Source organism: Aedes aegypti, chromosome 1 (genome assembly GCF_002204515.2).
Source record: "Aedes aegypti strain LVP_AGWG chromosome 1, AaegL5.0 Primary Assembly, whole genome shotgun sequence".
Classification (NCBI taxonomy): domain Eukaryota; kingdom Metazoa; phylum Arthropoda; class Insecta; order Diptera; family Culicidae; genus Aedes; species Aedes aegypti.
In genome coordinates this window covers 306,549,502-306,564,105 of record NC_035107.1, presented here as the reverse complement: position 1 = coordinate 306,564,105, position 14,604 = coordinate 306,549,502, and the positions used below count along the sequence as shown (strand labels likewise).

Here is a 14,604-nt window from a genome sequence, read left to right as displayed (position 1 = left end):
CCTAGCTTTTTTAATTTTTTCTTGAAGCCTTTTCTAGTTGTTGATTTTTGGCAATAATAAAAATTTTAATTGTTACGGTATTTTGAAAAATATTAAATTTTCAATTTTTTTTCGGAGCGTATTTTATTTTCCGTGTAACTAACGGAAAAACAGGTTTGAAATGATTTTGATACCACCAGGCTCTTCGTTTGTGATAGGTTAATCGTAGAAAAATATAATAGGTTCGATTTTTATACTACACGTTAAACGAAGCCCAGGCATTTGTAGGTTATATAAGAATGCAATTTTTCAAACAATTTCTAAAAATACAAAAAAGTTTCAAAAGTCATAAAAAACTTTTCTTATATGCGTGTTATGAGTCAAGGTATAAGCCAAAAATAAAATCATTTTGATTTCCGAGCTACGAAAAAAATACACAAAATTCCAAAGTGTACCCCGTCTAAAGGCGGGGTTGGGTATTAGAGGGTTAAGTTTAGGTCAGAAACACATGTTATTAAATTTTTAAATGATTTTCGTTGGTTAAGTCAGAAAAACATTTTTTTATGCTTGTTTTTAATTATAAATCGTGGTTTACGGCTAACCAGCCGAGTGGAAGTTTAACAACTACCGAAAAGCTAAACATTACATATAATTTGCAATTGGATTAGATGAACAAATTGATGTGAAGACATCACATCAATTTGTCCATCTAATCAAATTGCAAATTATATGTAATGTTTAGCTTTTCGGTATTTTTTTATGGTTTTTGAGGTTTTGTCACACCCCTTGGTTTAAACAAAAATTTTGGGTGTATTTTGTTTTCCGTGACCCTTCCGAAATGTCAGTTAGGAACAACCCCAGCGTTAAAACTAAAACCCCTGGATTTTTTGTCAACAAAGTGAACGTCAAACATGATCTAAAGTGTCAAGGTTCATATTTGGAACCATTTTTTAAATTAAAGTTTTAATATGTTATCGTGATCAAACGTCAACATCTTACTGCAAAATCGCTAATGTTTGGAGGTGATGTTTACTTCCAAATCGCGAAATCATCACCTCCAATTTAGTTCTAATACCCTCCGTTATATGAAGTATGGTGGGCGCTTTCATCGTCGCAAGTTTCTTTAAACAGTCAATAGTCGTTATTTGAGCTGGAACAATTGCTAGAGTATTTGTGAGAACACATTATTTCGTATTATTAAATAAAAACAAGAATTTATTAAAACATTTCGGGACCCAATTGAAGGTGCTTTGGAAAATCACTTAAAAGTTAAGTAGTGAATCACTAATAAAACGTCAAGTACCTAGTTTTTATAAAATAATCTTGACCTTTTTTTTAATTCTTAGCAGATTTCAAGTGGTTGGTGGAAAGCTAATCTAAAAAGATTTTCGTTGATTTTTTTAGGGAGATCTATGTGGTTCTACTGTTGAAAGGATGGGCGGATTTATTCAGATTTAAGGTTTAGCAGATTCTTGGAGATGCTTATTCTTGGTTAATGCTTGGTTAAGTATTCTTGGGCAGATGGATTGCTGGAAAGATGCTGTTAAGGATTTATGTAAATTTTTTAGTAAGCTTCATAGAGGAAAAAAAAAGTGTCGATTTACTGTTCTTTCATAAGGGTTTAACTGACATGAGCGGTTTCTCGTAATCGATCCTCTCTTTCACTAATAACTTCGCCAAATTAAACAAATATGTAATATTTCTTGTTCATGAAGCTAGATAAAGTGATTGTTTTTTCTACATCACGAATACGTATTACGAAAAGTAAATCAGTTTTCTGCAATAATGCAAAGAGAGCAACGATGAAGAGAAATAGATGAATACAGATAAGGCCTTATGAAAAATCTATGTCGAAATGTTCTTTTGGCGAGATATCGTTTCTGCTAAAAATATCTTTCCTTGAATCCAATAAGAATTACGAAACTAGATTAAGATTTTTTTCTATGGTTATGGGCCATGTCACGCATAATTTGTAAGGCGTTCTTAGAAAAGAATAGATTAGATATTAGGCTTTTCGTTTTTGTAGAATAATGGTCCACATTTAGATATTCTCCGTAGTTTTGACCACCCATGCTGTTTTTCACCGGATCCAAAATTATAAGTGGTTTTTGACCAACAATTTGAATTGGTTTATGTAAAAAAAATCGAAGACCTAGCCTACAAGTAATTTAGGCCACAGTTCTTTTAGTTCTACTTTTTTTTGAAGTTTGCTGAAAAGATGTTTAGTGCTGATCTTTTGGACTTTCCAATAATATATGTCTGTCTGAAACTTTTTCGGAATTTAAAGCAATATAATTTTGAACCCAAAGTGTATTAGAAATATCATTATAATAATTAATGAATAACTTAGATTAGGGACTATGCACCTGAAAAGAAAATTAACAGCCTATCTCAATGAGTGGGAACTTCCTTGCACGAAATGCTCAATGTCAATTCAAATGGAGCTCACTGTAGAACATTTCTTGACCATTTCTTCCGCAGACATTTTACTTTTCTTGAGCGGAACAGCATACCTAGCTTATAGTATGAAAACAAAATGAATAGTGGCAAATGCTTTGCCTAATTCTGTACTACTCAACATCCTAGAGCAAACAGTGGCAGAACTAAAAAAGAAAAACCTTCAGTGATTTGATTTCAATACCTATTAAATCTTCTACTCTTTTTAATCTTATATGTAACTGCAATAGTATTGATAATATTTTCCAATATTAGACAGTCAAAATGTTCTCATGTTATAAAAAGTATAAAGGCTTTGAACGGTAAAAAAATCCTTTGAATTTGAAAACGAATATTTTGAAAGTGAATTCAAATATCAGCACTTACTGACAAAGGCCTGGGAAATATCAAATCGAAGGATCTTAATGTAGGCCAGTTTAAAAATTTTAGGCATCCGGGAAAAATCCGGGAATTAAAAAACACATTTTGAATGGACACCCTGTGATCTTATCCATCCTTTCAAACCTTTCAATACTTTCTAAATTTCGGTACTTTCGAGATGTTTTGCCATATGGGTTTTTCTCCCTTTTAATCTATTTTTCTTTCTATTTTCTTTTCGTCCTTTCGGGTTTCTCTCCTGTGTGTTCGCCTCAGTATGTTTTGGAAAATTCACATTCCACTCAGGGTTCACTACCGTAAAATGGGGCGAATAGAAACACTGTTCAGTAAATATCAATACTTTTTACATTTTAATGGAAAAATAAACACATTTTTAAGTGCATCTTGAAGAAATATCAACATGTATTTACTTAGTGAAGGAAAAAAATAAAAATTTTAAAACTTAGGTCAATTTTCGATCAATTTTGAGATCTGCCAAAATGGCGGATGTTTCAAGCTATCAAAAATGATTGAGATTTCAATAGTTTTCTTCCCAATTTGTTAATGAGAAATATAGCAAAATTTTTAATTTGAAAATAGTCTAGCGATACTCTGTTGTTATTGAACTAATGAAAAAAATAATATTTCAGTAGGTTTTTAAAGTTTATCATTATATAATAGTCGCATTTTTAACTGAAGGTCGCTTTGTTTTTATTCGCCCCACTTTTTCTATTCACCCCGTTTTACGGTATTGCAGTTTTTCCAATAATTTTGTAAATAATTTACCAGGTATAATCCCCATGAATTCTTGGAAAGTTCATTTAATCCTTAAAAGACCTGGACAAACCTTGAATTTTTAAATGGCCACAATTCGGAGACTAGTAGATCAATTAATTTGAAGTAAATGCGATTAGTTGGTCTTATAATCCTAGGGTGAAACATCCCCACCGACTCCTCCCCCTTTTCTAAGTAACGAAAAAAGCGTGGACACGAGGGGTCCAAAAAATCCCTAAATGGATATCTCAACATTCAAATGTGCTAGAAGGTTGATGTCTTCCGCAAAGTTATTCAGCAAATCAATTTTGCTGAATTTTTTGCCTTGCAAAAAAATGTGTTAAAAATCTTGAGGTAGAGTAGATTGATTTTTTTTTACTAACGCCACCTAGCGGATGAATTCCCAATCAGACTTCTCACCACCAGATAGCCCTTCATATGCTAAACAGCTTCGCCGAAGACACCAACCTTCTAGCTGATAAGGATCTTAAAATACAGACTACTGAAGAAAATTTATATATATATATATATATATATATATATATATATATATATATATATATATATATATATATATATGTATATATATATATATATATATATATATATATATATATATATATATATATATATATATATATATATATATATATATATATATATATATATATATATATGTATATATATATATATATATATATATATATATATATATATATATATATATATATATATATATATATATATATATATATATATATATATATATATATCTCCGAGTTGGGGCCAATCAAAAAATTAAGGTTCGTCTCGGGCTTTTATGGGTTAAGTTCTACACCAACAAATACTACAACAATTATTCCAGTTATTCGTCCGACCAATTCCTACACATATTTCTTCAGGGTGTCCGCCCTCAAACCATTTCTTCAAAAAATCGTCCAGGATATTATCCAGGGATTCGAGTAGTTATATATCAAAATCATAATCTTATCAATTAATCTAGAAAATCCTCCAATATTTTCTCAAAAGCCAAGAATGTTTTGTTTGAGATCTTTGCAGCAGGTCATACTAACGATTACTGTAGGATTTTTTTTACAGATACCATCCCGACTTGACAGGACTTTTCCCAGTAGTTTCAAAAAAGTTTCCTTTGTCCCCAACTCCCTGAAACAATTCTGGAATGAATTTTCTTTGGAAAAACCTCTATAATTTGACAGGAATGTCCCCAAATTTTTCTGGAAAGTTTTGTTTGGGGTTGTTTCCAGGAACAATTTCGGAATATCTGGAAATTCTTGGATTTATATCTAGAGAAAAAACTGCTTGAACTCGCGAAGATGTCTTAAACGAAAATTTCAAGGGAATTGTTTTGAAATTAATGGAAGATTCGCTGAATGAATGCCTGGAAAACTTGGAAAACAAATTACTTTCTGAAAGAAACTCATTTTCTGAAAGAAACTTCGGAGAAACTTCTAAAGCAATTCTTTAGTAGTCTCTTTGGAGAAATTTCGGAGGTTATCATAAGAAAATTTCCAGATTGAGTTCTTGAAGGGGTCTGAAATACAAACTTAGAGAGGTTCCCTAGTAAATCCTTGAAAAGTCTTCGAAGTAATACCTGAAGGAAACTTTGTGATGGAATTCCTGGAGAAAATCGTGTAAAGTATACATACAGTGATGCGTGTCGTGAGTTGATTCAATCTCTGAATTATGCCAAAAATTGTTTTACACGCTCTGCTAAGTTTCATAACGTTCAGCAAATGCGATTTACGAGAAGTATGGCTCTATTAGAATTGCTAGAAGCAATTATAAAGTGCTCGAACCGTGGAAAAAGGCATCCCTGCACTGAATCATAACGGTTAATACCAACTCTGTAAAACATAACCAAGAGCGTCTCACAATGCCTCACTTTAAAAACAAAGCTTTTCAATCGAAAGCTAAAACCGTCTTTGATAAGGACAAGAAAACTGTGTTCACTCTGCTAACATGCCCTTACCTTACCACCTCTCATTTCAGGAGGAAAGACGTCCGATAGTGGTCTAGTAATAGCTACATCATTGCCAACCGCACTTCAGCAGCAACAGCAACAGCTGCAACTAACAACGACAATAGCAGCATCAGCGGCTTCCTCAAGCACGACGGTTCCTTCTGGTGGCGCTCCGGCCCCACCACCCCCAACAACAACATCCGCAACGGTGAACACCGCTTCGTCCGGCGGCAGTGGAACGCTTTTGACCGGTCCCTCGGAGGTATCCCAGAGTACGGCCATCAGCGACCGACCCAAGGTGAAACCCGTCTCGAAAAAGGATGCCAAGAATAACCGCAAGTCTGCAGCGGCGGCCGCGGCAGCAGCAGCAGCAGCCGCAGCTCAGCAACAACAGCAGCAGCAGCAACAACAGCAAGCCCAACAATCGATTTGGCCGCCAAATACGGCCAATGTCCTGCAGCAGAATCAAATGGTGTCAATTTATAACAACTTGGTGAGTAGAATGGGGTTTGGATTCGCATTAGAGAGTGTCCATTTGTGTCGATTTGACCAACTTAGGGATTTTCCATATCCCGGAATAATTGCTGACATCTCGTAAATCTCGAGAAAGCCCAAGCAAGGCTGGGCAGAGTTTTCTGCGATGGTCCAATCATTCGAGTTCGTTTATCGCGTGTCTTCAAAGTGATTTTAGATTGTGCGTTTTGTGTTGACGGAGTTCAAATCGGTTCGATCTATCTAGGATGGATTAGCAATTGGTGAGCTCGTTTCATGCTATTATTTTTTTTCTCAAATAAGTAAAATATGATAACACCGTTTCTGCCCTTACAACGGTAAGAACCTTGCGCTTATGGAATTGGCCAACAAACTTTGATAGGTTCGTCACTTCAAGTGTCGGCATTAAATGGAATAAATGTACACTCTAATTCACATCTATCGTTTACTCAATTGCTCTTACGGAGATGAATCAGCCATAGGGCTGGAAACCAAATAAAGATAATAAAAATAATAATAAATCCTCTTGAAACCTTCCAGTCTGTGATTCCGACCTCCGAAGTTCAGGTGCTTCAGCATTCGCTGTCGAACCTCAGCCTGCAGTCACCAGCAACAGGCGCTCCGGCAGGTTCAGCGAGCAGTTCTGGAGCGGGAAGCACTCAGCAGCAACAACAGCAGCAGCAGCAACAGTTGACCATTTCAGTGTCGCAAGGCGGCAACAACACCACCCAGCAGCAGCCGATGATGGCCGGCAATCGAATCAGTCTCGGTTCGACTGCTAAAGCAGCGTCGATTCCTTTGAGCAACAACATTGTTCCTACGCCAAGTATGGTGATTACCAGTGGAACGGTCACTTCGGTGCCAGCGAATGTCATTCAGACCCGGAATAATCTAATCAGGCTCGATCAGCACGCCCTGGAGCTGGCAAATTCGGCTTCACCGTTTGCGACGGCCACGAGCACCGCCACCAGCAGCGCGGCCAGTAGTCAGAGTGGCGGAACCAGTTCCGGAGGCGGAAGCAGCAGTAGCAGTGCCAGCGGTTCCAGCAGCAGTGGAAGTAGCAGTAGCAGCTCCAGTTCCAGTGGAAGCGGAAGCACCACGACTACCACAAGCAGTAACAACAGCGGCGAAACGGCAGCCAGTGGAACCGGTGCCGGAGCGGGAGTTGGCAGCGGCGGTGCGGCCGCGGCCAGCTGCAGCGAAAACAGCTCCGAGCACGAAAACCAACTCAACCAACTCGCCCTCAACACCCTCTGCAATCAGAAAATGTTGCAGAAAATCGCTCAACGCTTCATGGTGGACCCGCCGAAGTCCCCGCCGGATACACCTCCGCTTAGCTGCGCCAATCCGGACGGACCTTCGTCGCCACCGCCCAGTGCTAAGGGGCTAGCCAACAGTGAGTCCTCCCTCGATTTCAGTGACTATGAACTGTTCTAATAAAAATCCGCCCCTTTTTCAGACGCCGAGCTAGCCGACTTGTCCCGAATCTTCTGCGAAGTGATGCACGACTTCCGGTCCGATCTGCTGCCCACGCCGGAGTTTGTCCAGGTGCATCAGCACGTTTCCAACATCATCCAGCACAAGGCTGGTAGCAATGTGAGTTTCTATGTAACGATAATGCTTGAATTGGCGAATTCGCCATGGGCGAAAGTTATTATAATAAGGATAATACAGGGCTGGAAGCAGCCTTGATAATAGATTCTTCCCCAAAATACTGATCACTCCCCTTTTCCCCCTATCCGGCAACAGCAAATCAAAATCAGTGAAAGCGACGGTCACCATCAGTACGTGGAGGACAACGAGGAACACCTGCAGATGTTCAACATTGACGACTCGGAGAACGAAACCATGTCGGAGTGCGTCGGCGGAATCTACCCCACGCTGGACGAGTCGCTGGAGACGTTCAACCCGGAGGACGGGTCGGTGGTGGCCGCCGACGGCTCCCGGGAAACGATCTACAACTACGAGTGGGTCGAGTGCATCGACGAGGTGATCCACGCCCTGAACGGGTGCACCGACATCCCGGTGGCACTGCAGGTAAGAATTTGTCACTACTCGGATTTGCCCCAGAAGCGCGTATGTGATTCCAATCGGGACTTTTTTTTCGTTCCATCAGGAAATGGCGGCCAACCTGAGCTGTCAGGACATCGACGCGTACGCCAACCTGATAGGGATGAACTCCTTCTGCAAGACGCGCTGGGCGAGCAACCAAAGCCAGCTGACGCCGTCCGGAACGTCGTCGCCGATCGAGGACGACGGCAGCACCATCAATCTGACCGAGGGCACGGCCGAGCAGTGTGCCTTCCAGCAGGGCATCGCCGTAGGCCAGGCCGTAGCCGATCAGGTCATGGGATTCGATCCCAACCAGCAGATATCGCTCGACCAGCTACACTTGCTCAGTCAGCTACAGGTAAGGAATCTTCTATCTCGCTCTTTTGCTCACAAGTGAGTGGTTTACGAACGACCGAGCTGTCGTGGTTGTTATTGTTCAGTCGAGGATTGATCACCAACTAGTGAGCTCGTTTCATGTTAACGATAAACATTTTCAACGTACCAACGCTACATTTACGTAATTGTCGAACAAACTATTGACGATTCTGTAAATTCGAAATAGACATGTTCGTTGTATCTTCATGTCACGGTCCTTTGTGTAATGGTGAGGTCGAAATACGCGTATCTGTCAAAGGATACAAACTCTAGTGGAATTAAATGGTATAGAACTAAACTAGGGTTTCATTTGTTTATAGGTATTCCACTAAAAAACTCGAACATTTATTATCGTTGGTTACCATCAACAACTGTCATGTCCAAACTTATTTTACTCATTTGAAAAAGTAGCATGAAACGAGCTCACCACCTGATCCACCGTCGACAGTCCCTACTAATAAAATAATACTTCCCTAGGCGACCACCACCGCTTCGGGTGCCACCGCACTTCAGCATGCAGCCGCGGCCGGTGGAGCGCCCTGTGCGCCAGGAGCCGACGGCCAGCAGCCCAAGTTTGTGTTTAACGTGGACGCGGATAAGGCCTCGCAGGTACATCTCTTGTTCCAGCTGCCAACGGCCCAACAGCAGCTGCAAATCACGCAGGGAATGTGCAACCGTTACGCCGAAGGTCTGGCCCATGGTCTCCAGCTGCAGCGGGAGGAAGCCGCTTTGCAACAGGCCCAGTTGCAACAGCAGGCCGCCGCCGCTGCCGCCGTGGCCGCTTCGGAAGCCGCAGCCGTTCAACAGCAACAGCAGCAGCAGCAAAAGTTCCAGTCGCCAAATATCGTACATCCCAGTTCTGTGATTCTGGCCCAGCAACAGCAGGCACAATCCGCGCAACAGCTGCAGCAATTGCATGCCCAGGCCCAGGCAGCACATTGTACCCAGCATGCGCAGGTCCAGGTCGCAACCCAAACCCAGCAACCGCAAACCGGTGGACTGTTGATCCCCCGTCAGCAGAGCCCCCAAACCGTAGACACGGCAACCTCCACCAAGAAGAAGAGCGAAAAGTCCCGAAAGGAGAAGAACCGAATCGCTGGAGTCCGCCAGGCCCCTGCCGGTCAGCAAAGTGCGGCCGCGGGAGGCTACCAGTTCGAAGCAAGTCCAACGCCGGCACCGAATCAATATCCGGCCGCAGTCCTAACCAACGTAGTCCAAGAGCGCCAAATCGACGTGGATTCCGAAACCGATTCCAACCACGACACTGCCCTGACGCTTGCCTGTGCCGGTGGGCACGAGGAGCTAGTGGAACTGCTCATCAGCCGAGGCGCCAACATCGAACACAAGGACAAGAAGGGATTCACTCCGCTGATCTTGGCCGCAACAGCCGGACACGAGAAGGTGGTTGAAACTCTCCTCCGACATGGCGCCGAAATGGAAGCGCAATCGGAACGTACGAAGGACACTCCTCTCTCGTTGGCATGTTCCGGAGGGCGATACGAAGTAGTAGAACTACTCCTCAACATGAACGCCAACCGGGAACACCGGAACGTGTCGGATTACACCCCCCTCAGTTTGGCCGCAAGCGGAGGCTACGTGAACATCATCAAGCTGCTTCTGAGTCACGGAGCGGAAATCAATTCCCGAACCGGTAGCAAGTTGGGCATTTCCCCACTGATGCTGGCGGCCATGAATGGCCATACGGCAGCGGTCAAACTGCTCCTGGACATGGGATCCGACATCAATGCCCAGATCGAAACCAATCGGAACACGGCCCTCACGTTGGCCTGCTTCCAGGGACGTCACGAGGTTGTCAGCTTGTTGCTCGACCGCAAGGCGAACGTTGAGCATCGGGCTAAAACCGGACTGACCCCACTCATGGAAGCCGCTTCCGGTGGGTACATTGAAGTCGGTCGGGTCCTCTTGGACAAGGGTGCTGACGTGAATGCCGCTCCGGTGCCTTCGTCGCGTGATACCGCTCTGACGATTGCCGCCGATAAGGGACATCTGAAGTTCGTGGAACTGCTGTTGTCGCGTGGCGCAGCCGTTGAGGTTAAAAACAAGAAGGGAAATTCTCCGCTCTGGTTGGCGGCCAACGGCGGTCACCAGAATGTCGTAGAAGTGCTCTGCAATGCCGGAGCAGACATCGATTCGCAGGACAATCGAAAGGTGTCCTGTCTGATGGCGGCCTTCCGCAAAGGTCACACCAAAGTGGTCAGATGGATGGTCAATCACGTTACTCAGTTCCCCTCGGATCAGGAAATGACACGATACATCAACACCATCAGCGACAAAGAACTGCTGGAGAAGTGTCACGACTGTGTCAAGGTGATCCGAGCCGCTAAGGAACAGCAGGCCATCAAGGCGAGTCACAATGCTTCGATCCTGCTGCAAGAGCTTGAACTGGAGCACACTCGAGAAGAAAGCCGTAAAGCAGCGGCTGCCAAGCGTCGCGAGCGAAAGAAGCGCAGGAAGGCCGAGAAGCGCGAACAACAGCGAAAGCTAGTCGAAGGCGATAAGCAACCCGGCAACAGTGATAACGAAGATGATGCCGACGACGATAAAGACGATGACGACAATGATAGCGATCGGGATGACGAAGAACTGATCACAACCGTCGTGCATCAAGTCTCGAATCGGACCTCCGCCGCCACCAACAGCAGAGTACAGCAGCAGTCTCGTCAACTCCACTCGGCAACCACAACCACCGCCGCAGTCGCCCCTTCAAGCAACGACAAGGAGGAAGGCGACTCCGGAATCGATGCCAACAGTCAGGGCTCCTGCTCGAGTTCGGACGTCAAATCATCCGCCCTCATCGAGAAGCAGAAGCGCAACAACAAGAAACGCATGCAACAGCTCCAACAACAGCAACAGCAGCAACAAGCCCGTTTGAACATCATCAAGCAACACCAGCAGCAGCAGCAGCAACAGTATCAGCAGAACCGGCAAAACAAGAGTCCAGAGAGTTCGGTCCCGGTGACCGGCAGCAACAGCAGTTCTGTGGTTCAGGATAAACACCACCTGAAGGAAGAGAAACTTACTTCAACACAACAGCAGCAGCAGCAACTGCTGCAGCGTCGCCAACAGCAAGAGCAACAACTGCTGCAACTCGGACAAAAGCTGCACTACGAGAACAGCAACAAGCGGGAGAAGACCGTCGAGAAGGAGAATGTGGCTCCGACTGCCGTCAAGGCAGAACCGAAGAAAGATCACCACCACCATCATCAGCAGCAGCAACAATCGCAACAGCAGCAACAGTCACAAGCGAATCATGCAAACCAGCAGCAACAAGGCAGTCGCAAGTCGATCATCGTGTTCGGCAATCGCCATGCAGTGGCAGCCGAGAAGGAAGAGCACGACACCAGCGAATCAACCACCTTCTACAGTCAGTTGAAGAAGAACCACGTGAACAGCAAGAATACGTACTATCACAGCAGCGAAGATCAGCAGCAGAAGTCGAGCAGTCCTACCAAGCAAACGAGCAGCCAAGCTCAACAGCAGCAGCCAAGTATGGTGTTACCAAACAGCGCAGCATCGGCGGTGAAGCGCGAGGAAGGTTGGAAGGAGGTCGTCCGCAAGAGCTCCGTACAGCAGAGCTCTGCCTCGGTCATGGAGTGCAAGAAGGTCCAAGTCCCAGTGCATGCCATCTCCAGAGTGATTGGTCGGGCCGGAAGCAACATCAATGCCATCCGTGCCGCCACCGGAGCTCACATCGAGGTCGAAAAGCAAGGCAAAGTGCAAGGCGACCGGTCCATCACGATCAAGGGCTCGCAAGAGGCCACCAAACAAGCCCACACTCTAATTGCCACGCTCATCAAAGATCCGGACGTGGACATCCTTCAAATGCTTCCGAAACACAACACTGCCACCACCAGCAACAAAACCATTTCCTCTTCCTCCTCCTCGACGTCCTCTTCGTCTTCATCTGTCCCAGCGGCGTCAATCCCTCTAGCAACCAGCATCATCCCTACAGGATCCACTGCTCCGACGCTGTCCTCCTTGGTTGCATCCGGTGGAGTTGGCTCACAGTCGACCACCACCGGAACTCCCAAAGGGAAGAACATCTTCGCCACCTCCAGCCAGAACAAACCGGTCACGGCTTCCGCTGTATTGGCCGCGGCCACGGGAAAATCCGTCACCGGAGGAATGCCTGCTCGACCACCGGCAGCGAAAAACCTGTTCTCCGGAAACGCCGGCAATGCCTCTCAAATGTCCAGGATAATTTCCTCGAACGCCACTTCTGCAGCTTCGACGTCATTGACCGGACATGGCAAGGACGGAAAGCGATTGACGCCCCTCCCGCCGTACACCCACATTATGCAATCGCTGAAGAACACCATGAAGAGTTCGTCCGGTACCGTTCCCACCGGCACCGGCTCTGCCGGAACCTTTGCAAAACTAGTCGCTGAAAGCAACCTTGGCATTCCGCCGCCATCCAACAATGCTATCAACAACCAGAAGAAACTAATCAACGCCGTAACAACGCCGGGCTCATCGCTGAACCAAAGCCAAACGCCAGCTAGCAGTGCTCCGAGTAGCAGCATTTCATCATCTGCCTCGGCCAGCGCTCCGACGACTATTCGTCCAAATCAGGTGCAAATCCTAAAATCTCCTGCCAAAGGATTGCCCGCACCGTTCGGAAGTTCATCGGCCGTGTCCTCCTCCAGCAACACCACCAGCAGCGTACTAACTAGCATTGCCACTAGTACCACTCTCGTTTCATCTTCAACGGCATCATCCTCAGCCTCGTCCACGATTAGCCAAGCAGTGGCCGCTCCTACAACGGCAACAGCCCCAACATCGCAGCAACTTCCAGCCCCCATCCAAGCTCCCACGAAGACAACTTCCAGTTTCATGCCGACAGTCGCTCCGTCTGCCTCTGTCAGCACAACTACCACCACCACCAGCAAGATTGCTCCAGTAGGAACCGGTTCCGGCCGGTCCATCACCCCAATCGGCCAGCCTCCGGCTCGGGCAAACATCACACCTTCTCCGTTGCTCCAGGCTCAGGTTCCCTCGTCTTGCTCACCATCCTCCCGATTGGACTCGGTGACTGTCCCAAGTTCCGCCAGTCCCATCGGAAGCGGTGGTCTCACCACAGTGGTGTCCTCTTCGGCAAACGTCTCCGCCGCCGCTGCCGCTTCCGCCATTGCCCAGCTGCAGTCCAAAATCAACAACAACTTGCATGCCAATGCGCAGGCGCATGAGTATTCACTGTTTAACGATTCGTACGGCAGCAGCCAATGGGGAACCACTGCCGGCACGGGTCCCATCCCCGGAAGTAATGCCGTTGGAACGGTTCATGTTCCTCACCAGCAGCACCATCATCACCACCACCACCAGCAGCACGGAAGCCATCACGCCGGGCATCACCATCCCGGTGGGCACCATGGCAGTGGACCGGGCGTGCTCGACAACCCTCCCATGTACAATCTGCATCCGCACGGGGCCGGGTCGTCGTTCATGGAGAATGAACCGCCGCTGCAGGTAAGCCTCTCGTGTTCAATATCTATGGTAGCGAACAGATTCGTGAAATTCCGATATACATATTTTTCAAACTTTTCTAGAGTAACTTGATTGATAATAGTAGGTACGTTGTCTGTGCCCTGGGGTCATATTGACGCCTAATTCAAATCGCGATAACTTTTCGAAATTTGAACGAATTTTCAATGTCCCAACTGTTTTGGAAAGTAAATTTAGTTTATTTTCAATTTGAATTATAAAATTTTTGTTTGTTGTCGAAAAAGGTCCAAAAATAACGAAGTTTGGAAGCTTCGGAGTCTTACATCTCAGCAACAGTACCATATGAAATCAGACAATCAGTAATACTCATTGGTTAGTTAGGAATTTTATCGCATGATGGCGCTAGCTCAGGAAATGATAGGCACTTTGAAGACCTCTAAAATAAGTTATGACGTTCTATATTTCAAGATTCTGAAGAATAGGAAGAATGATACCTTCAGCAAACTTGTTCATGTAATCAATGTAGGTTTAGTTTAACAAATTGCTACTAGGAGGAGCTAATGGGTATCAAATTATTCAAATTTTTACAGTATTGGACAATACATTATCGATACAACTGCATTATCAGAATTATCAGCTTTGGTATGCCAAATCTCAGTCATTCATAGAGCGAA

The 14,604-nt window shown here is 44.9% G+C and overlaps 1 protein-coding gene across 7 annotated transcripts in view; it reads left to right on the top strand.

Moving 5' to 3' along the window:
- Positions 1 to 14,604, top strand: part of LOC5565160 (ankyrin repeat and KH domain-containing protein mask) — a 146,853-nt gene that overhangs the window by 100,285 nt on the left and 31,964 nt on the right. For all 7 annotated transcript variants that reach the window (XM_021838443.1, XM_021838442.1, XM_021838445.1 and 4 more), the window contains 6 exons: positions 5,578 to 6,041; positions 6,581 to 7,436; positions 7,500 to 7,636; positions 7,790 to 8,077; positions 8,157 to 8,450; positions 8,945 to 13,954. In XM_021838443.1, the coding sequence (XP_021694135.1) occupies positions 5,578 to 6,041; positions 6,581 to 7,436; positions 7,500 to 7,636; positions 7,790 to 8,077; positions 8,157 to 8,450; positions 8,945 to 13,954 (7,049 nt within the window). The remainder of the gene's footprint in view (positions 1 to 5,577; positions 6,042 to 6,580; positions 7,437 to 7,499; positions 7,637 to 7,789; positions 8,078 to 8,156; positions 8,451 to 8,944; positions 13,955 to 14,604) is intronic.